At 34.8% G+C, this 25,044-nt stretch overlaps 2 protein-coding genes across 3 annotated transcripts; both read right to left on the bottom strand.

Moving 5' to 3' along the window:
• Positions 1-37: 37 nt before the first annotated feature.
• Positions 38-12,985, bottom strand: LOC122628671 (14-3-3 protein epsilon). Its single transcript, XM_043811183.1, has 4 exons — positions 12,756-12,985; positions 6,308-6,614; positions 5,392-5,735; positions 38-4,844 (listed from the first exon to the last, which is right to left on the bottom strand). The coding sequence occupies exons 1-4, from the start codon at positions 12,817-12,819 to the stop codon at positions 4,789-4,791; spliced, it is 771 nt and encodes a 256-aa protein (XP_043667118.1). The 5' UTR covers positions 12,820-12,985; the 3' UTR covers positions 38-4,788.
• A 772-nt stretch (positions 12,986-13,757) lies between these two features.
• Positions 13,758-25,011, bottom strand: LOC122628662 (oxysterol-binding protein 1). Of its 2 annotated transcripts, XM_043811158.1 has the most exons (11): positions 24,334-25,011; positions 22,247-22,312; positions 20,522-20,727; positions 20,065-20,318; positions 19,455-19,647; positions 17,544-17,839; positions 17,233-17,471; positions 16,841-17,117; positions 16,375-16,754; positions 16,062-16,282; positions 13,758-15,985 (listed from the first exon to the last, which is right to left on the bottom strand). In XM_043811158.1, exons 1-11 carry the CDS (start codon positions 24,459-24,461, stop codon positions 15,843-15,845), a joined length of 2,403 nt encoding a protein of 800 aa, XP_043667093.1. In that variant the 5' UTR covers positions 24,462-25,011; the 3' UTR covers positions 13,758-15,842. The 2 variants fall into 2 exon arrangements, with proteins under 2 accessions (XP_043667093.1, XP_043667094.1); XM_043811159.1 differs by lacking the exon at positions 22,247-22,312 and having other exon boundaries at positions 24,334-25,005.
• Positions 25,012-25,044: the final 33 nt, after the last annotated feature.

The raw sequence follows: 25,044 nt of genomic DNA, 5'->3' as shown, positions 1-25,044 counted from the left end.
TTATCGTTACTACATTCAAATAAAAACAACTCTCTCGTTGTATTCATAGTAATATTTATTTATTTTTATGCTTGGTATTTTACTAGAATGAATGTTTCATTCCTTTCCATTTCTACTTATTAGCAATAAAGTGTAACAAAGAGCAGACGTTTATAGTCCGTTTATTTGTAGCTTTAAAATGTTTACTTTTACAGAAAAAGAAGGGTACTAGACCCATGTATAACCGTATTTGTTGCAATACAGAGCGTAAGAACGCGCGTGGTCCGAAAGAGATTATTAATCGAAACAACACAACAAACGCGTCAAAGTCTTGAGACTTAAGCCAGTACTCGTTCGTAGGAAGGGTTACGATTAATCTTGAATCACGATCCATCGAGTATACGTTAACTGGATACACAAAAGAATCGATCGAAATTTTCGATCTAACGATCTAATGTTGCAGTGACGTAAGTTAAATGCTCATATCCTGCGAACGGTCCGTGCGCGTGCTGTGTATTGTGTGTGTGGTGTGTGTGAGAGAGAGAGAGAGAGAGACAGATAGAAAGAGAGAGAGAGAGAGAGAGAGAAAGAAAGGGTAGTAGAAGCACAAATCGGTTAGAATAGACGAGGAGATCGACCGACCAATACGATAAATCGAAAATGTCACGAGTGAATCAGAATTGAAAATTAAAGTGAAGAGAACACGTTTAGGAATAATATGTAAGTAAAGAAATCGCAATATTCTCAAAGTAAGACTTAATAAAATCTTGATTATCAATAACGTTATCGATTATTTCAATGATAATTTAGATAATTTATCGCGACGTATTTTACCTACAAGAACCATGCTACGATCCGCATAACAGTGTTAAATACGTTAAAAAAAAATCAAGTCCTCTTAACGTATAGAGCATACATAACCTCATAAATGATCATCGAGAAATTCACTCGATACAAAGCTTCACGAATCCTCATTTACGACAAACGAATATCAACATTTTTTGCCAAATTCTCCAATCAAAGGTATATCATATAAAAAATTTACTTCTTACGAGTTTCGAGGACACGTATTAGAATTAACAATATTTATTTTGCCGGCCGCTTAAAGAAAAAATATAGAATAATCTACTCGCTATTAATAATTAACATATCCCCATGCAAAACTTGGAATGGGTTGTTCGAGATAATTTCAATGTATAATAATTATCTTTTAACGGTTTAAGTGGGATTGGCTCAAAAAAATCTGCATTCTGCGAGAATTGTGCCGACTGCCGCCATTTTTACATATCTAAGATAACTGATATTACCAAAGACGAAAACGTGACAATCGTTTGAGTTAATAATCGCAGAGTCCAATTTACATCTACATTTTCATAAATTAATCTTGATAGTTAATCTCGACGCCTTTGATATCGTGATCGCGTAACATTACGCATACATCCAACGTATCTCGTAATTAAACGAGACTCTTTCTTGACCTTTACACATCCGCAGATTTTTTTTTCTTTATTATTATAATCATTATTCTTATTAAGATTTTCATATATGAATTTTACTCGCGCTATTTAATTTCTTCTCGATATTCAACGATATCGAAAAAAGTATGTGCGTTGATCAAGTTCATCCTTTCGATAGCCTCTCTATTACAACTTTGAAATTTTTTCGCGTATACATACATACATACTTACGGTGTCATTATCCTTTATCAAATCCTCTTTTACTTAATTAATCTTTGCATCATGTAAATACAGAGTGTCCTATTTTAATTGATTATTACGAATATCGTAAAGATCATTAGCGATATCGAAAATCTATGTCGATAAATCTTCATACTTAGGTTATGTTCATCTTTATATTTATAACTTCGAATATCATAACTTTTTAACAATTTCATCGATATTCGCATGAATCGGCAAAAAGGGTACACGCTGTATATATAATTATCGATTCTCTATTGCTATAATATTTAGATACAAAGACTATTACTGATCGCCATCGCTTAGAATTTGTATTTATTTTCGAATCGCGTCGACGATCACGAAAGTGACCTAAGTCAAAAAGAGTATCGAATTATTCCGAAACACAAAGTGATATGTAATTTAGGACATTTGGGTCACATTCGCGATTATTGACATTATTCGTCTCGCTTTCTCGCAAAACACTCGTAGTCTTGCTTGTTTTTTCTTTTCTTCTTTTTTTTATTCATCGTGAGATCGAATATATGCAGGATAATTAATTTCGCAGATGAATCTAACGTAAATCTTATGAAAAGAAATAATAGTTTAGATCTAACATTAAATATTCGCGACTGAGGTATGGGAATCCATCGTCGGTCGAGTCGATTAGAACTAAAGGGGCTGTAGTAGGTGGTTACGGTGGGTGGTGGGTGGTCGTGATGGTAGTGGTGATGGTGGAGGGAGGGTTGTCCTTCACGAGTATGCGCCGATGAAAGAGGAGTGGCCGACGAAAAATAATCAAAAAGAAGAAAAAGATGATGAGGATATACATAGGCGAAATCGTTCGCGGACGATTTGAAAGTAGGGTACAGAGTCGTTTATTCTGTTATTATTTATATACCACAGCAATCGATAATAGTTTACACAAAGGGCGTATGAAAATGTACAACCACATTACAAACTAGCTAAACAGCTACTTCTTTGCTGTGAAACGTAACGCTAAATAGGGGAGGTCTCCTCTACAGCAGAACGCGATAATTTTCTGTTTCGTTTACTTTTTTTTTCCATTCTTTCTTTCTTTTTTCTTCCCCCCTTTCTTTTTTATTTTCTTTTCCGACACTTCTCCTTGACCCAAATACACGAGCATCTCCTCTCTTTCCCTTCTCTTTCCCGTCTTTTCTGTCTCGGAGAAGCGTAAAAGGCAGTTACAATGAAAAGTCTGATATTAAAACTCGATATAATAATACTTCATTTCTTTCGCAGATTATTATTTATAATATTTTATTATTAGATAGCAAAGTTTGCTCTCGAGAAAGAAGCCATTATTCAGGTTGAATGGGCGTGTTTATTGCATCGACTATTTTATTTATTTATTTATTCACTCTTGGGAGGGGCTACGTTGTTGTTGTTGTTGTTGTTGCTGTTGATGACGATTATCCTATTTATTTTCTCTTCTTCCTTTCTTACTTCTTTTTTCCCATGATTTTCCTATTCTTTCTTTTAACAAACGCGCGCTCTTCTTTTCGACGGCGATGAAAAAAAGGAATCATAAGCTTCGGTAAATCAATTTCTATTCGCGGAATGCGTTGACTCTTGGTCTCGTTTTTTATTATTATTATTATTATTATTATTATTATTATTATTGTTATTATTATTATTATTATTATTATTATTATTTTGTTATTTTTTTCTTTTCTCTTTCTCCTTCCTCTTATTGTTGTCAACGTCGTCGTCGGTTTCACGGAGGAACGACGCGATTGATCTCTCTTTTTCTCTCTCTCTCTCTCGCGCTTGCTTGCTTGCTTTCTTCAGGAGAAAGGTTCCTGTGTGTTAGTATTCTTCGTATATACATATACATATATATGTATACAGACGCACGTACACACATATATGTATACATACATATACGTATATATATACATATATGTATATACGTATATATATATACTGATCGTTTTAACGCTCGATTTACGCGTATAAACGTTGTAACACCGTTTTATTATCGTGGCATGCGAGACGATCATGCGCGCAGTAAAAAAGCAGGGAAGAAGGACGAGGAGGAGATTAGGGCCGGGTAATACGAATGAACGAACGAACAATCGAACACACCGTAGGCTCGATCGACGTTTGTTGGTTTTTCTATTGTAAAATGCGTACGGTATACACAATGGAAGTGGGGATACGATCTTTTCCATCTTTATCTTTTTTTTCCTCTTCTTTTTCTTCTTCTTCTTTTTCTTCATCATCATCATCATCATCATCATCATCATCTTCCTCTCTTCATTTTCTTCGTTATCTTCCTCTTCTCCTGAGGCGCTTGCTCGTCTGTCTCTCTGTGTGAATACTGCTAGAACGAGCCGTACATATTACGACCGTACAGGACCAACAACAACACGCGCACGCACTTTCGTTTGAACATTATCACCTTTAATTAATTGTGAATTATATTTACTCAATCTATTGCCGAAAACGCGCTTATTAACGACGTTTGCAAATCACGCTAATTTTGATCGTGTACGGATCTCATAAAAAACCGTATACTTTTCTCGATATTCCTCTTCCTCTCCCTTCTTTCTTTCTTTCTTTCTTTCTTTCTTTCTTTCTCACATGCATGCATTCATACATACATACGTACATACATACAAACATACATACGCACGCCCACGCACGTGCAATCACACCCACCTATGCTTTCCCTTCTTCCTTTCTCTCCTTCTGTTTTTTTTTTTTTTTTACTTTCCAGTCTCGGTGGTATAACCCAAAGGTGCCTGGTCTTTTCTCTCTCTTTTTTTTTTTAGCTTCAACAATTCTGATGTGCAACGTAACTCGATGTATGTACGCGCGTCTGTGTGTGTATGTATATATTTATGTACGTATGTATGTACGTGAGAGTCCGTGTGTGTTTACGTGTGTGGATCGAATGATACCGATTTTTTGTTTTTCATTTTCTTTTTGAGTAACCATACGTTGCGCGTGCTTAAGGTCACGCGATCGCTAAAGATCTCCCCTTCCCACTTCAAACTGTCACCTGCTTGAATTGTTTTCTTTTGCTTACGAGTTATTAAGAGTTTTTGCTTTTTTTTTCATATGTCTCAGTTTTATATGCGCAAGACATCACTCACTAAGGCTAGAGTTACGATACGTCCTGATCTTCCACGTCCTGCAGCTGCTCCTTTTGCTCTCCTTCGCCTACAAATGAGGGATAAGAAGATTAGCGACGTGTGCTTTTAAAAACAACAAAAACGTAAACTCTTCGTCCTTTTTTTTTTTCTTTTTTATAAATGAAAGGAACACGATCGGTTGTTTTAAGACGTTTTACGTCGCACGGATTACAATGGACTTTTACTGAACGTGTATTATTTGTTTATTATTCTAAAAAGCTCAACAAGCTTTTTACACATTTTATTAAAGATAAAAGACAGGAGGTCTAGATGACGCTCCTTCTGAAGATATATACTATATATATATATTTTTTTTTTTACATCAAACGAAAATTCTCGAACACACAAAATAGAACGAAACGCGTATTTTAACGCGTTGAATGCCAGGATATTAATTCGATAATGGCGTCGAGATATTTTATAATCGTTCTTATTGCTTTCCTTATTAATTTCTTTAGAAACATTATCGATTATAACGAGCCCAATGGTGTCATCAACAGTTACCGATTGATTCGAGGACATTCAACGAGTTAATAAATAATCTTTGGATCGATCATTATCTCAAATATACTAACCATCTCCTTGCATATCCGACGTCCAAAGCGTGAGGTTGTCCCTAAGGAGCTGCATAATTAGGGTGGAATCTTTGTAGCTCTCCTCGGAGAGAGTATCTAATTCTGCAATGGCGTCATCGAAGGCAGCCTTCGCTAAGCGACACGCCCTATCAGGACTGTTCAAAATCTCATAATAGAAGACGGAGAAATTAAGAGCTAGTCCCAAACGGATAGGATGAGTCGGTGGTAGCTCGGTCATAGCAATGTCGCTTGCTGCTTTGTACGCTACTAGAGAATTCTCTGCAGCCTCCTTCCTGTCGTTGCCAATTGCGAATTCGGCCAGGTAACGATGATAATCTCCCTTCCTGTGTGCGCAACGAAAAAAATCTTTCGGTTAGAAAGTACCGTTGTGATCGTATAATATGAGAAGTAAAAGAAGATCGACGTACAGTGTGCGTCACGTGATTCGTTACGCGTCGTGTATCTTGGTAATTAATAGAGATATCAAAAAAGAATAAGAGGAAGAAAAAATAAAGAGAAAATAATAACAGTAATTATCTGAAATATTTCGAAAATCGTTTTATCGGAATATAAATGAATTGTCAATATTGTATCTAGAGTTGTCTTTATTAACTCGACGATTTGTTGATTTTATTACCGAAAATACAGGTGCAAATGCACACTTGTAATAAGTCATTTGATAAGACCGTGTACGGACGGAACATATTGGGTAGGTCATGTGACCTTATTATGAATTGATCGACGATCGGTCGAGACGTCGAGAAAAAAAAGAAAGGAAAAAAAAAAGGAGATTAAAAATAATTTCGAGCATTTCAAAAAGCAGCAGTCGTCGAAGCTAATTATTATTAACGATATATTGTATTATCAACGAAAATCACGTGACTCATTCTGCACAATCATATAATGGATTTCTTACATTTTGTAATAAAATACTTTCGACTCTCCGGTCGAGGCGCAAGGTATCAAGTGTTTGTCCAAGACACCCAGTATATCAGCACAGATATCCCTGAGCTCTTTCTCCACTTGAGATCGGTACTGACGGATCATCTCCAGCTTACCCTCGGCACCTTTGTTCTCTTCCTTCTGTTCGATACTCGATATTATTCTCCATGATGCTCTCCTCGCACCGATCACATTTTTATACGCGACAGATAGTAGATTCCTTTCCTCGACGGTGAGTTCTACGTCCAGCGAGGCCACCTTCTTCATCGCTTCCACCATTTCTGTAAAATACGACCGGCAAACATTGCCGTCGACGATGATACCGTTAACTTCGAAGACGACATGTTGTCGTCATTATAATTTAAAAAGTGTACCTCCTTGACCTCGTTTGAAAAACAAAAAATAAAAATAAAAATAGAGAAGAAAGAAGAAAAAAAAAAACAGAAAGAAAAACAAATATTCATAATAAACCTATAATTGAAGACATTGAATCTTTCTACGTCTATCTACGTACATAGCTATTTTAGTAGACAACACCGTTCGCTATAATATTTTATATAATAATTATCGTTTATATAAAATTAACAGTCTTCTCGACGGATCATAATTGACCTCGTTCCGAGGTAAGACTATCCGAAGGATTCGGATAATTTGCGTTTTAAACGGTTCTCCGACTTTATTCAAGGTCATAAATCTGCTTCCGCCTATGTAACTTCAATCAAAGTCATTGCTTGTCGTCCTCATGTCTTTCTCGTGCAATGAAACGTTCGTGTAACTCTCAGTATTCGATTCTTCCATACGATCGAATAAACTCGGATAGAAGAATCGAAAACAATATCACAAATCGCCCTTCTACTCGTATACTTTATTTAACTTTTAGCACGACTCAATTCCGTATGAGAAGTTATCGCGTAGGAAAAGTACGCTGACATATATTAACCCGCTGACCCTTGAACTTCGCAAAGGTGCTCTCGCTATTCAGGTATTATATCACTGGTCATGCGCGAACGATATACTTAGATACTTTTATTTATCGTAGCCGTACATAAACGACTTTTTTCAAATTTCCTCTTACATTAACGTATCAAGTGAACAAGGATTTTTACTTTAGTTTCTAAATTAAGTTTCCAAGCAAACAAATGATCCCATGGTTTACACAAATTAATAAATAAAGACAATGTACAAAGAACAATCACACTACGTTCGTATTTTCAAAATTATATTCTTAACGAAATACCTTTTGTTAAGTATAATACTGTTCAAGAATATATCGTTAACGATATTAATTATCTAACAAGTTTGTAACATCGAGTCATAACGGTGATGTCTATGAAACGTAAATTATAAATTATATGAAAAAGGAATGAAAATGAGCTGCATATATTACACGACTGGCATGTGTTCAAAGGACTTTTCGAGTCTTACTCATATCACGGTGTATATATATATATAATATATACGTCATTGAAATAATCAAGATTTCATCGTGTTAACTTTAGATCGTTTTTTATTATACTCGTAATATCACAAGTAAGAATTGCAAGTGTATTAACATGCATTTTCTATTTTTTTTCTTTTTCTTGTTTACCTTTTATCGAGCACTTCGTCGAGCAGCTCCATTAAAAGATTATTGACTGTTCTCGATTAAAAGAATATACCTATTAAAATAAATATATATCGAATGAAAATTACTATCTAAAATTCAAACGTTCTCTTCGAAGAATGTCGACGACTTAGTTCATTTATTGTAAAAAGAAAAAGAAAAGAAAGAAAAGAACGATTACCCTTACCAACCTAACGCACACGTATTTTTCTAGATAACCATTATCTCTAACACACCTGTGCTACTTCCTTCCAACGTCCCTTTGATTGATAATACAACAGAATCGAGTAAAACAGAGTGAGTCACTTGTTGGAAGTCAATGTTTCAATGGATTAGAGAAGATATAACAATGAAGGTATACTACTAAATGAGTTTTGTATAAGTGTGCAATCGTTCTTAGTGTATTTTTGCTTGAGAGTGAGATAACGACGTGTAACAAGTGATTCATTCTGTATATAGGGTAGATCAGAGAGTAATAAAAGAATATAATAATTTTATGTAGACCTCCTATTCTATGAACATTTGAGAAGCTTGTAAAAAATACAAAAGAAAATATTTGTTTTATATAACAAATAATAACTATATACACACAATAAAATGTTCTTTGTTTCTTAACGAAGAAAACAATCGATAATTAAAATAAAACGAGTATATATATATATATATATATATATATATATATATATATATATAAAGAGGAGTGTAGGTGGAGAAAAAATTATCGTCAAAGTCGAAAGAATTTTTGAAAAAATATTCCACGAGTGCAACGTGCTTTGAAATCTCAGTTACGTTATATCAAAGAGCAAAAAAAACGAGACTCGAGGGAAAAAAATGAACGATCAGTTTTTCCAATTGGAAGGGAACGAGGAAAAATTGTTTTTTTTTTTTTTTCTTCTTATCCATCGATCGTTGGTAAGCAAGAAATAAAGAGAGGATAAAAAAAAAGAAAGAAAAAAAAGATAAAGAACGACAGCTCGAGAGAAAGAAACATTTTGATTGGTGGTATGACGGAAGCTGGCAATGGCCGCACACGCTCGCTTCATTCGAGAGGAGTTTCTGACGCTTACGCGCGACCACCACAGTCGAAATTTGGCGCAGCTCTCCCTCCAAGGATCGATAGCTCGGTAGAAAAAGCAACACATTACCTATGGCGGCGCCTTGCTGCCACAGGACGCGCCTTCTTCTTCTTCTTCCTCTTCTTTTTCCTCGTTTCATCGTTATATTAAAAAGCTTGGATCGTAGAATCCCCAAGCGACATATTTTTTTCTCTTCATTTTTTCCCTTTTATCATACTCATAAATGATTAATGAACTACAGAGAACGAGGATAAAAATCATGAAAAGCGTTATCATTGTCGATCAATAAGTTTTAATTTCTTTAAACTCGTACGAATTATATATATGTATATATAAAATGCCTATATAAGATATATATATATATATATATGTATGTATGTATATGTATATATATCAACAGATTGGTCTCGGCGTAAATAAAAAGTCAGAGAAAATCAATAAACTTTCCGATAAATAAGTATATTTGAATATCAAAATATATCGACATCCATTCGATGTCAATGACTATAATGCAAATGAAAATATGTATGCCGAATATAGTGAATTTGTTAACAGTAACAAAGGCGTAAAAGAAATTTAAAATGTAAAGTGGCACACACAAGAGTATTGACCGTAAATGAATCGTAAATAGTATTTCGAATTTCCATCCCATTCGTTTGACGTAATGTTCTTCGTTTTAACGTTAGCGAGAACGAACCACATAAAAAAGAAAAGAAAAAACAAATCGGACAAAAAGAATAGTAAAAAAAAATATATATATATATATAAAAAAGAAATAATAAATAAAACCACGATAAAGTTCGTACGCGTTTAAAGAGCAGAACGAAAATAAAGGCAATAACGAGTATACTGATTCAACGACGTCCGATCTTTCCCGAAGTGTTTTAACGCAACTTTCTCGTGGTGATAACCTTCCGAAAAAATGTAATACATCGTCGTTATCTTTTGTTATATCATTCAATCCTTTCGAAAACTGTATTCGAATGTAAACGATATATGTTTTAGAGGATCGCACTTTATGTATTACGCATTACCTTTATCTCGTATTATCAAATCAAGTTCGATGCTATCCTCGATAACATCTCCCCCGTTCGCATATTTTCAATTACTTCCACATTATTTCGATTTTAAACAAGTTATAAGAAAAATCTCTCTCTCTCTGTCTGTCTGTCTGTCTGTCTGTCTGTCTAACACGATAGATTTGAAATGGTACGATATATTAAAGATAATAAAAGTAAATATACATTTGAAATAACATTTAATAAGACGAGAGACAATTAGTTCAATAAACCTTTTCAAGCCATATGTGTAAATGGAATATTACAAAATCATTCTTCAGAAGAAAAAGAAGGTAAAAAGAACAAAATATATATATATATATACATCTATATATATATACATATATAAAAGATAGAGCTAGAGAAGAGAAGAGGTTCGCGAAAAGGCATATCGGAATCGTTAGCGACGGAATTACGAGGAACGAAGTATACCGGCCGAGATATACGGAAACGTAAGGTAGCGGGCGCAGCAGATCAATACTTTCCTTCGGCCGTGGTCGCCCTCTGCCTCTTTCGCTCGACGCTCGTGACTACCCCTCAACTTTAGCTCCCCTCTAGCAGTTCTCTCGCTCATTCTCTCTATATGACGGTTCTCTTTCTCTCTCGTCATTGTATCTCTCTCATTCCCGCAACCCTAAAATTTAGCCGGCTCTCCTTCTCTTTTCCTCGACAGAAAGGGAAAGATAAAGAAAAGAAATCATATGTCGACCTCCTTCGATTCCTTCTCCTTCTTCTCTTTCTAACGTTTCGTTTCATCTCGTCCGATGTTCTTTTCTCTACAAGCATACCCGGGACGACTAGGAGAAAACAAGAGGAGAAGACGGGTCAATACCACAAATTTTATTTCTACGAGCACCCATGTTCATCTTTTGGCAAGAGCCAATCAACCAATGACGAATGAATAATATTTATTCGATGCAGCACTCTGCACGCGCGACCTTTTCTCACTTATACTTTTTTTCCCCCCTTTTTTTTTTTTGTATTTTTATCTCTCGTTATTCTTCACTATCTATCATTCTTCTTATTCTACTTGTCGATATATAGATATCACGCGAGAAACATTAGCCCCCTTAGGATCATTAGCAGAAGCAGCCCCTCTCCCTCCAACCCTCCCTCCTAACCTATCCCATTCCACGCACGATCGATGAGTGACTAAGCAGGAGGCGTTTGACTCGCGCTTGCCATTCCTACGACGTTTCTACCAAGGAACCTTTACATATATAAATGCGTTCGCTCATGGAAAAGACGAAGAAAGTACGGCGCTAACGTACTTAGCAGAACTTTCCTTTGAACTTTCTACCAAGCTCCAAGTCCAACATTCGTGCGAATGACATGTATATAGGATTTTATATGTGTGTGTATATATACACACACACACATATATATATAAATATATAGTTTATCTATGAACTGGACTATATATATGATATATTGTATATAGTATATATATATATATATATACATATATATGTATATAGTCACGCATTTACACGCGTATATTCACAATGGACATACATAGGACGTACGTCGTACATCGTGAATGGAAGTAAAAGTATCAAGCACGACTAGTCACGAGAAACGAAGCTATTTCTCCTCATTCTCCCTCCGCCCCTACTAAAAACACCCACGCCATTTTCAAAGATTTTAGGAGGACAAAGATAGAAGAGAGGAGGAGAGCAGCTGTGCGAAGAAAAAGGTAAAGGGTTGGAAAGGAAAGAAAAGCAGGAGAATTTCTGGATAGGTAGGTAGGTAGGTAGGTAGGTAGGTAGTTAGGTAGGTAGGTAGGTAGGTAGAAAAAAGAGAAAGAGAGAGAAAGAGAGAAAGAGAGAGCACAGAAGAGAAGGCCGAAGGTCGAGCCGGTCCCGTCGATTGGTTGTGCGATTTCTCTGTGTTCTTCAAGGCCAAATGCCACGAGCGGTACACGCGTTACTACGTGTGTCCGTCGTAGTAAAAGCCGGCATCGCGGCTTTTTAAAGCGACTCTTAACTTCTCCGTCGTCGATCTATGCGTCACGCTACACTGTGAAGGACCGACTTGTCTGGTTATCTGGACGATGGGGCCCCTCAAAGTGCCGAACACAGTACGCCTAGCAACGCTACCTCGCCGTTGCTCCAGCGCTGACGACGTCGCGAGCGAGCAAGCGAGCAAGCGAGCAAACGAGTGTATGTGAGAGAAAGAGAGAGAAGGAAAGAAAGAAAGAAGTAGAGAAAGGTAGAGAAGAATAGAGAGAGAGAGAGAGAGAGAGAGAGAGAGAGAGAGAGAGAAGGGGGAGGTGAAAAGGGAGAGCCGCAGGATCGTCGATATTCCTGAACAAGCTTCCCTGCTATCGTTAAGAATGAGAAATGACATGAGCCATCGAAAGAAAAAAAATTTCATAGCTCACCGGTTCTTTTTCATAAACCGGGCAATGCTAGCATTCACGCTTGACGTTTCTTCCGCGACTTTTGACAGATCTCGCGAGGTTCGTAACGATTATACGTTTCCTCGGAAATCTCGTTCCGGCTTCATTTATAGAATTTGTGGAAAAGAGGAAATTCGTAGTCGGAGGAGAAAGAGAATGAGAAGTGAACGGTTGAATGGGCGGGTTTCGTGTAGGAGAGCCGAGCAGTCCCACTCTCCTACCGATTTTGTCGATTTCCATTTTGGCCCAGGCCGGCTCCCTTACCCAGAAAAATATCCACTCACCGTCATAGCGTTCGGCTTGTTCGGCTAGTTTCGCCTTGTAAACGTTGTCCTCCCGTTCCGACATCTTGGATGCGTGTGGATTTCACGAGTAGACAAGGGCTTTCAGGGAAATCTCACGAATTGCTTGTTTCACCGAAATACGTACACCTCCTCGCACAGCCACTCGCAAGCTCACTGACCAAGATGGCGGCGCCCGCCAACAATCGAAAGCAGTTCCCGACTCGCGCAGGCTCCGCAAGACGCTCTGTCGCATGGCGCATGTTGAAGCCCGTGTATCATTACGCGTGACGTCACTGTTAACAGCGCCCTCATCAAGGATCGCGAACGAACTATCGTCCAAAAGGCAAAAAAAACTAATTTTCTCTACATCGATTCGTTTCTTACGACGATGTTTCTCTCGATTAAATCCTGATTTTTAATAGAGACATTCTTTCCTTCTTTTTTTCATTGATTCTCCATGTTTTTTGTCAACGATCATTATAAATCTTTTTTATGAGAGATATGTATGCGCGAGTGCTCGACAGATGGCACTCGTGTATCAGCATTTCGTATCTCATTTCAATATCGTACGCATTTAATCGAGTATATTAAAATATGCTTTGAATTTACTATGCGATATAATGATTCTTCTAACCATTGGAAACATTTTTCTTGCATATCTGAATTGCTCGTAACGATAACCCGCGAAATTCGAAACGTGAAATAGATGGCATCCGTGCCAGTGACATTCTTCCTAAAATTCATTGACGTACGTCAAAGTCAAATGTATGTACATTGCGTCTATGTACACACACACACACACATATATATATATATGTACGTTTATGTATAGATATAATCGTTAATACACGGTTCATCGAATTTAAAGAAAAGGGCATGTTACCACGATCTGTTTCTGAAATATTTTAATCAACAATCGTCGACTGAAAAATTTCTATATATCTTGATGATCAAGGAAAACGAATGGGAAATGCGAGGTGTAATGCAAATGCTACAAAATTATTGTTTTGTAGCGAAGCATTTTGTATTTGTCGTTCCACACGATTGGCTAATGTACAAGCACTATAATCCAAACATTTTTTTCTATTCGGCTTATCGTCGTAACTTTTTTAATTTGTTTCTCCTTTTAAATTATTTTATAACTAATTTATATTTATATGTATACAGATATATCATTTTTCTCTGAATGTTATTTTAACTATTAAAAGTATGATACAGCCAGAATTAAAATAACAATAATTTTAAATATTGGCTGCAAGCGGGCTAGTCGTGTAGTGTTGATGATCGGCTCAGCGATCATACACTAAGAACGAAACAACCGATATGCTTCTTATATAGAGGGATATATAATAAGTTTTATTACTGTTATATGTACATACGAACATACATACATACATACATATGCACAATTTACGCGGATAAATCGCTCGCGTATGCCTGTGTATGAATGTGTGCGTGCGGTAATTTTCTTTATATATATATATACATATACATACATACATATATATATATATGTATATATATGAAATACATATATATTCACTTAGTATTTTACATGTTTATATATATATATAATTTATATATATATATATTATTATTATATTATAGTTTGGAAAGAATCCGTAGTAGTGACGAATGTTGTGTTTATAGTTTAATATCTTATTCTTTGCAAATTGTTTGGAACTTATAATCTCTTAAGACCGCTTTTTTGAATATGCTTCCTTTCTTGGGTTCGTTTCCAGTTTATAAACCCATAATCGTTGCCTCGACATAACGGGCTTGTATCGGCTCAGTCAACGACACGCCTTCCCAATATTTTAGAATGTTCATTAGGCGTGCGGGCACCGTGAATTTGGAAGCTTCAAAGTTTCACTCGCTTGCCCACCGAATCTGTTTTTATATGTTTAAACGCATCACGAGTCACCCAATGTATTTTCCGAGTTAAGCCCATTTTAGCACTTCCACGACTACACACAGATTCTAGTGGCACATTCAGGAACGTTTCTTGAAATCACACGAATTAAAGTGGTTATTAATGCCACCCCTTGTTTGAGTATCCGCGTAAAGATTTGAAACGTGGCAGTCGGACGAACGCAAAGATATAAAAGCAGCATTTCGTTTTGATTGCTTTTTCTTGGTGTACTTTTTTTTTTTTCTTTATTTTACTTTTTTTTTTTTATTTTTATTTTTTAGTAGAAGTTTCAATAGAGCCAAATGAGGGCACCATCTCGCTTAAAATATATGCAGCAACGCTTTCACAATTTGAATCCTTTCTTTTATTCATTTGCAAATATCACATCATCGCGTGAAGCATATAACACACGTTTCATAGTCTGTATAAGTACTTTCCGCGATGTATATGTAATAAAATATGTCAAGAAATTACATTCCTATGATATGATAGAATTTTGTGAAAGCTTGAATATAATAAAGTTAAGAAAAACAGGAAACCCACATGATATTTCAATTTCTCTACGATGCATTGTAATACTGAATTACATAAATCCAAATTGTTAATTTTTCTGTGAGAACGGTACGGAACAGTCGTTAGTAAATTTACTACTGGAAAATTGCTATTCTAATTATACAATAAAATAGTATATGTAAGTGTTTTACAAATCATCACGATATTTCTTACTGGCGACATTTTTAAAGATTAAAAAAAATGCTTGCTCATCGAATAGACTTCAACAATGAGATTCGAAGAACTCGTTTTAAAAAATCACGCAATATGGACGACGGTTGCTTCGTAGAATTTTACAACGACCGATCAAATTAGCGAGACAATAGGAAGGACATAGCTAAGGAAGAAAATAGGAAAGGCAGGTAGCAGCATGATCATGACACAAGAGTACATAACGTACGATATATGTGTCATATTTGCAAGCATCAACTTTTGTTCACTTCATTGGAAGAAGTAAAGACTATACCACACCCAATAACAACCCCAATATCACGTTTAGCATGAAATTATGAAAATTACTCTTCGCGTCCGTGATATCTACTGCTAGTTATCTTCACGTTAAAAGATCCAAACTTTTCTTTACTGTAAATGGGCGGTCAGATTGTAAACTGATATATTACAGACTAAAATATGTTTGGACATCTTGACCAATCGCCTTTGCTCTTACACTCCCAATATTCATCACTATACATATAGCAAAGACTATCCGTGTATGGATCCTGCTGTTTCTTAAACCATAACGGTTCCCAACTTTCATAAGGTAAACCTATAAAATAAATGCTCCGGATTAAATAATATTAATTCGTTAGATTTTTGAAAACAATCGTACGACGTCTCTATACCTTGTGAAGAAGCTCTTTCAGCTTCATGTTCACGGTAACGCCTTGCAGCCCTCTGCTTCTCTTCGAGTCGAAGTTTTTCTGCATTAGCTTCATCCCATTGTCCGTCTTCCATTAATCTCTGGTCAGGTCTTAATCGGGAATCTGTAGGAGCTACGCCATCTTCTGGCTCGTTAAGCTGAGAGGCCAGTTCCGTGAATGAGTAATACCTTTCGCAATCATCACTATCATATGAAATTAGAAAAATGAATGTTTAAATAAAAAATATTATCTCTTGATACGATAGATACAAACGATTACATTTTTCGATACTTACGAAGGCATACGTCGTTTCCAAGCTAATATGTATGGCCCTGTTTTATAAACAGGATTGTCTGGAGCTCCCGACGTACTAATGACAGGAGCAATTTCTATCTTTGAATCCCACGTACCCTGAACCACCCATTTCACCTCTTTATTTGAATTCATGACAACGCCTTTAACTTTACGCTGATTATCTCTTGAAAAATATGAGTATGGTATATATTTTAGATGGCACTTGATACCGTCTTTGTGATTGACAATATCCATATCACCACTTTGATCAACCCATAATTTTCCAACTATTATATTGTGTACAGTGGTTGTTACTTTACGCCATGTATAATGTTGGTGTTCTGTATTAAATTCTAAATGAGCTGTACCTAAAGGTATTACCTGCGGAATATGTATGCGTAGAAAAAAGAATTCCTTAGCTTCGAGAAACGAAACAGACATGTATCAGGTTCGATAAAGTTATTTACCTGAAGATACTTTCCGCGAAATTTAGAAGCCATGGTGAACTCCTGCCAGCAACTCCATTTCCTACCTTGACAATGCTGAGCTAACATGGGAGGATGATGGGAAACTTGTTCGGAAATGGCTCGCCAACCGAGATCATCTGTGCGATCGCATTCATACGTTTCACCTAATAACGGATTAAAAGGTTTGCCTGTTCTGCTGGCAGTTGTAGAATAACTAGAGATAGTAAATGCAGCTACATAGGCCATTTGTTCGTAGCTGTCGGTACATTCTGCTGCTCTGTAAACGCAAACATTACTTTCAACTTTCAATAATTATTAAATTTTTAGAACACTTAACTTTATTAACTTAATTTATTGTTCAGGAAAAAACGTTAGATAGATATATGATGTACCTATCAAGAATCTCTGCATACTCATAATCTTCTGTAAGCCTTTGAAGCATACTAAGTGGTTCCGAGAAATTAACAGGCATCGGAATTTTTGATAAATCTTTGCCAATACAATTTTTCATAATACTCCATAGGTTTAAAGGATAATTAGGTTTATCAGGTACTCTAGTTCTTCTTTTTCTGTTAGGTGTATTTACTAACCCGGTGCCACTGCTTCCGCCATTGTTGGTTTGCCAAGCCGTCTATGTATTAATAAAAAATATTATATACTTTGAACATTTTAATCATATATTATTTTGGCAAAGATTAATTACATTGTCCAGCTCGTCTGTATTTGTAATAGGAGAAGAAGGTTGTACTACTGTAGAGTCGGTCACAATAAGAAATGACTCTGCTCCAGCAGAATCAGAAACTGGCAAAGGTGTTGGGTCGCCTTCAGAGCTAGAGCCATCATCACTTCCTTGAGAATCAGTACGATCTCTTTGGTGAGATATCGAATTAGTTGAAGCTACTCCTGGAATAGTCAGTGTAAATGTATCCGTCTCTTGAGCATCATAAAATTCTGCATTATCTTCTTCGTCTTCTGATGGAGAAGTGGTTATCGCAGAATCTTTAAAAAAGAATATTTATCGTTTATGCATACGTTACAGTTATTTAAACAAATAAAAAAATAAATAAATAAATAATAAAAATAAAATTGGCGAAGCAATATAATTTACTTAAGTAAATCAAATTAATTAAAGATATATAGAACAATATCGTGATTAGAACGCACAGAATACGATTACAAAGATTATCGAAATCAATATTACTTTAATGTCGTTTCACGGGCACAACCTATTCTGATTTAAGTAATTTGATTTGCTTTCGAATATCATACTGCTTTTCAAACACAAAGCGAACACTTGTAGTGTACCGATCGGTACGAATAATTGCATATCATTAAATCAGTACTAACATACTTATATTTATGTATCAAACAAAGATAACGAGACAAGGTTATGACAAGTCACGAGATTGGCTCACAAAACCAAGAATTTGGATCTTTGAAATTTTCATCGAAGCTGCGTTTCTATGAACCGTTGCCTCTGTAGGCACACATTCACACTTTGCTTCATTCGATTATTGCTTTGACATCATCTATGATTTCATCTATCGTGTATTCTGAACATTAAACTACCGATTTAATACTTTTTACTTCAAATTTTGCGATCGACTCAACGAAAATTCTATTAACGGAAATCGTCAAAATATCAATTTACAAGGCCATCTGTGCCTAATTAAGCATCAAATTTAAGAGAAATGAAAGCATATTTAAACGCTTTGTAATACATTCACACACTTACACAGATACACCACATGATCACTTTAGATAGCAATCAATCACATACAGATGTAAAGCTTTGCGTGCAAAGTCCTGCGCTATGCGAGAAAATCGTCAGCGCAACGAAGCAAGGGTAGTGAACTGCCATCTATACTTCAATACAAAAAACCGCGAATATTCGAAATCTCGGAAAAAATAAAAATCATGAATGACAAAAACAAAAAATTAACCTTCACCAATGGAAAGATTTTAAGAAAAAATGATGCATGTACGTATCACAAAATTGTGTACAATATCAAATCTTCTAATCTAAATAAGTAACTCATTTAAAGGGCATGAAAAAGCACACATTAGACATAATGTAAGTACACATCCGCTCCACCTTATTTCGAATTACCTTTCAATTGATGGAAAGGGTAGGAATTTTAGAAAACAAGCACACGCGATTTTATAATATAAACTTAATAAAAACTTACTAATAATTTACTTTGAAATAATATAAAAGTAAAAATTCCTAGAGAGGCTAGACTTGTGTTATTAACGTTTACAATAACATTGCTATTGTTGCATAATTATTACATTATGAGATATTAACATCACGATGATTTGTTTGATATATCAAAATCTTTATAACTTGTTCCCGCACGTTTTTTGTTTGACGCTTAATGTGATTAAAATTCAGATCAGTATTGACTATTGATTATGTCATTAAAAAATTGTAGCATTTCTTCCTGAATTAATTAAAATGATTAAGTTATGCAAAAATAAAAAATAAGCATGAACTCAGATTTAAATACATTGCAATGTAGGCACAATCGAAAATGATAAAGTTCAATGTGGTTATAAATAAAAGCAAGAACACTACTAATCACATTAAAAAAAGTAAAATATATGAAATTACGGGAAGGTCTGTGTCCTCCCGCTGGTGTCGCCGAGGGAAGCGCATGTTGCGCAGCTTCTTCCAAGTTTGAGTGCTGCCTAGCTAGCTGTTCGACCATCCTCTCTATGCGCGCTTTTTGATCGCGTTCATGTTGTAACATTTTTTTCCATTTTGGTTCCTGTTGCTGAGCTAATTGCAAATAGTCATTGCTAGTCTGAAATCATAATTTACCCTACTTTCTAGAAATGCAGACCTATGATATGTGACATAAAGTAATTTATATACACATCACATACAGAGGATAATTTCGATTATATCTTAAATTACAGTATCAGCATATAATCAATAAACAATATTGGTATGGGAATATTATATTATTACGTATTTGCAATAATGCAAAGATTTCATTTAAGCTATAAAATAGCACCAGTAACTGTTTCATCTTTCGTTTAATCGAATACCTACGCAGTATTTTAGCCTGTTGGTGTTCACTGAATTAGTATTTTTTTTAATAATTAATAAAGTCAACTTAATTTCAAAGTTCAAAAAAAAAAAAAAAAAAAAAAAAAAGGAATACGGATGGATTAGTTAAAAGTTAATTAATTAATTGGATTAGTTAAACTGGACTTACGCTGATCATAGCATTAGCAGCAATACGGAAGATAGTAGCTTTCTCATTCACGGTTTTAATTTTGGTTATTAGGTCAGGATATAGTGGTTCTAGTGTTTCCAGCTCATTCAAAGCTCGTTGAAGGATAGATCCTCTTTTGGCGATTAAATCATTACAAGTTTGTAGATCTTCCAAACGTTGACTCAAATCTTTGACGGCAGTGCCTTGTTCTGCCTTTTGATTGTCGTTATCTTGATACTCTTCTTCTTCCTCGTCTACAAATAAATATTGATTGAAACAGATGTAGAGGTTGTTTTATTTCGTATGACGAAAACAAAAAGGTTATATAGAAAAGCTTGAAAATTAGGGAGGTATTGTTTCAATTGCAACAGAATTCTACAGGAATAAACATCTTACTAAGATGATGTAATTCTCATGAAATGAGATAGAATGAATTTTACAGTGGAATCATACAGACCAGATTCTACTGCTTGGATAGCCTTGGCCTTCGCCAACTCGAGGGCCGTGACCCATTGTTGACGCTCTACTTCCGTCGCTGCCTTTATGTGAAAGGTTTGGGTACCGCCATTGCTTACAACAAAAGTGCAAGCATCTACAGTGTGTATTAAGGCCCCATGCATGGATATCGTGCCCCGGCATGTATGAGACATCTCCGCCGGATTTCTAAACAAAGAATAAAAATGCGACAGTCCCTTGAACAGATTCTTTAATTGTTGGAAAACCGAATGACACAGAAAAAGACAGACGTGAGTTTGCAATTCGTTTTGCGGTATATTCAAGGTTTATCCAAGCTAAAACTCAACCTCGTCCCATTAAAATTAATGTCGATTTGTCTGCATTAATCTGTGACACTATGGCGCAGTGGAGATAGGAGACGCGTATATATGAATTAGCATATAATTGATACTTTTAAAAAAGCAAAACCCACAACCAAATTCTTCGTAACAGTACCATTTCTATTTGTCTACGCTTACGAAAAAAAAAAAAGAACCCCATGTTTTGTATTAAAAATAATATAAGCAACGCCGAGACGAAGGTCATGTATTACAGGAAGGGAAAATAAATCCGTTCAATCATCGTTTCATGCACTTTAAATCAATCGAGTTAATTCATCACGCAAGACTTATACGACTTTATATGGAAAAGGAACAGATCATGCTGACGTGTAAAAAATATATTACTGCATATCGTCCACAATAGTTAATGGAAGCGGATCTGGTAATTAACGATAAAATTTTTTCAAATTTTCTTATCTTGCCGATATCGCTTGCTATAACACGATGAATATTATTTCAAAAATATCGTACATCATAATATTATAGTGCAGATCTTTTACAATACTCGTGCGTACAATAGAAATTATACTGTTTTTCATTTGAAGTTATTTATATTTTTGAAAATGCATGATACGCTTTACTCGTTTTATTTAATTCAAAATAATGCCCAGGTATATACGAAATTGAATTATTTTGTAAAGTATTATAAAAATAATATAAAAATATACGTATAACGATAAGAAGGGAAGGCACTGACCAGTGAGCTATCCAATAACTTTATGTAGATCGTTATAATATAATATAATATCTCAAAAATAAATCTTCTAAATTTAAAACAATTCTACTAATGTCTCTCTCCCCCCTCTTTAATTCGACGCAATTGTTACTAAACTTATAAGATACAGCAAACAAGATTAAAATGTAATTTATTATAATAATCAACAACAGAAGCATTTTTTAAACTGCGCACACAATTACGCACGTACGTACATACACGCATACGCCACCAAGGAAACGCATAAATGTGTAGGTCTTCGGGTGACGGACGCTTAAAAATTTTTAGACAAAATATATGTGCGTATACATATATGTAGTTTATGTGAATAAATATGTAAATTACGTATGTAAATATTGAAATGTGTTTAGGTATATGGGTATTATGATATTTGTATTGGTGTAATATTACATGTGTAACAATTTATCGGTTATAAAACATCAATTACAAGTCAAGAAAAAAAGGAAGCAGGTGAAATTATTAGGAATGCTGGCGACCGCATTAACATGTAGCAGAATGGAATGCGAGGAATTTTTTAGAATGAAATGAAACTAACATTTCTTTTGTCTCCTTAATTACAATTCGTTTGAATGAAAGTCAGGATATTTCGACGTTTCGATAATTTACTTACTCGGAGGCTCTGCCAGCTCTCCGCTTGCGTCGCGTTGATATCTTTGGCCCCCCTGTTGGTTCAGCCCTAAACAATCCATAAAACAAATAGACCCCGTTCACATTGTGTAAAATTGTCAGAAGCGAAATTTACGTTTCGTAATTTCCTTCTACCGTAATTGGTATTTCGTGATTGAAATTTTCTTATTAAGAAACGAAGGATCCTAAGCGACACAAGTTTAACTTCTGAAAACGCGATAATAGAAACTCTAGTGATCATTGCGTGAACATGATCTGTGTGAAACAGGCTTCCCAATTTTGTGTTTAAAAACGAAGTGAAGACAGAATATTGCATTATTATTTAAAAAGATATTGCAAACTCAAATCACATAACTGTGCCAAGCGGGAAAATATTGAAAGTCCTAAAAATGCAGTGCAAAGTTCATTGTAAAACACGAGATCGCCAACTTCATAGACGACATAAACATCAATAGACGATAGCTGTTGTGTGTTAATTATCATTCTTATTTTATAAATATATGCATATCAAGAATGCATTCGACGATATTTTTAAGTTCAGATATTAAATAATACAAATTTATGTTCTATACTAAATATTCTTTTAACATTTTAATATACAAATTTATATTAACAATCTCGCGTAAAAACTGTAAAAAAGCATTGAATAATTTAATATGCCATCTTGTAAAATCAACTAAAAAAGAGGCAAATATACAATAAAATTCATCTGATGCGCGTATCCAAATATAAGCAGGCGAGACAATTCTCATGATCTAAGCACGAGGATGTTTAGATTGGTCAGCACATATAACTTTTTCCTGGGCATGTTATATATCACATATCATATTTACATCTTGCTCCTTTATCAGGACTTGTTAATATTTCTGTTCAGATTTTATACAAATTTAAGAATTTAATAATAATTTTATATTGTTTTATTTATACTACATATTGAAGAATTTTAGTATGTATTCCCATATGTGCATGCTTTAGATATTATTTGTGAACAAGAAAATTGGGATATAAATGCTGCGATTTTGGTTTTAAATTTACTTGGATAAACCATCATGTCAAATGTACAGTTATATCTGCGTAGGTTTCTTACAGTCATGCATTTTTTTATATAATGCCAATTTTAAAACAGTTACTTTTATCATTTATGCTATTCATATTTCAACAAAAAGAAAAAAAGAAAAGAAAAAAAAGAAAAAGAAAATTGCAGGCATGTTTGTCTATCATAATATATAAAATGCAGAGCTGTTCCAATACATATTTTTCAACATAAAATATCTAGCATTTATAATACTACTTAATAAAAAGACTATTTTAACAAATATTGTAATCATTATATAACATGATAAAAAAGAAACAATAAATTATCTGATATATAAGTTTTAGTATTATGTATGCATAAAAAAATTGCAATATAATAAATTAAATAAGCAAATTGTGTAAAACTAATGCTTAAAATTCAAATGGATCTACTGCAAAATTATTAAAAAAAAAATAATAAAATAATAATAATAATAACAATAATAATAATTGGATTAATTTATCTGCCACAAAGGAAAGTTTTCATAAATCAGTCAACTTGTCAAAATCATATTGACGTTTTATATCAAGCCGCGTTTTCAGATCCTTCATTACTGTTTTTTATTACAGTTACATCTTTGATAAGTTCATTTTATATATCTGTTTACGATAATTTATAAAATTCATGGATGTTTTAATGATCCGTAACGTAACATACATAAAAGTATATGCAGTACCATTTTATTTGAAACAACACTTACAATGTCATCAAAACTTTCCTTATGTTTATTGGAACGATGAACTATATCAAATGATACTATATAATGAGTTATATGCAAAGTAGGTTTATTTTCAAATCATTAATATGATCATAGGGTCATAACCTAACACTGTAGAAGGAAAAGCTCTGCTTTTTGTCAAAGTTACTTTCTATCCTACAGAAAAAACTTCATCAGACAACATAGCATGAGTAGTTGTACAATTTCTTCGTTATTTAATCATACGAGCTAAGAAAAACAGATTAGTAAAGGAAACAGTGATTTCACTACGGACTACCTGTAATATGACAGAAGGCCGTTTGACAGGACAAACCATCTTCTCTGATAACCTTTCAAGTAATTGGTCCACTTAAAAAGCCATCCTTTCATCTCCTGTGTTCCATGTTGAGCCTTTGAATCACCCATTTTCTAATATGATGCGTGCTTACACGCGTTTCTCCTGAAATTATAATGCGCTCCAATATCTGCATACACATCACCCGTCTTGTACAGCCACCATTTTGATATCCTTCGTGCCCACAGAAATTCTGCGGTCTGAGATTGAAATTTCGTATTTACACACAATTCTTAATTTGGTATTACCAATGATAAGTAATCAATTTGAACGTGCCTTGAGATCACGATTTTTTTAAAACACAGTATGGATTCCCTTTTGTACGGCGTGATAAAGCCGCCACGTTCTTGTGTGACGGCGCCTAACCTTTATTACTATCTATCTGACGTAACATATCTTTCTTACTAAGAACGTGTAAGCGTATAGAGACGCATACGCGAATAATTATACGAGATTCTCGGATTTTTAGTTAACTACGTCAGGTAGTAGTAGTTAGGTAGTATCTATTACGTGTATTTTTTGCTTCTTCCCAGGAGTCCTCTTCTAGGTGTACTTGGCACGATATCTATTGAAATACTAATGCATAAATTATTGTTACTGATCATTGTATGCTGTTAGTTGAAGAATTAGGCAGACTATTACAACGTAATAATA

This window comes from Vespula pensylvanica, chromosome 4 (genome assembly GCF_014466175.1).
Source record: "Vespula pensylvanica isolate Volc-1 chromosome 4, ASM1446617v1, whole genome shotgun sequence".
Classification (NCBI taxonomy): Eukaryota; Metazoa; Arthropoda; class Insecta; order Hymenoptera; family Vespidae; genus Vespula; species Vespula pensylvanica.
The sequence above is the reverse complement of the archived record's forward strand: the minus strand, read 5'-3'. Positions and strand labels throughout refer to the sequence as shown.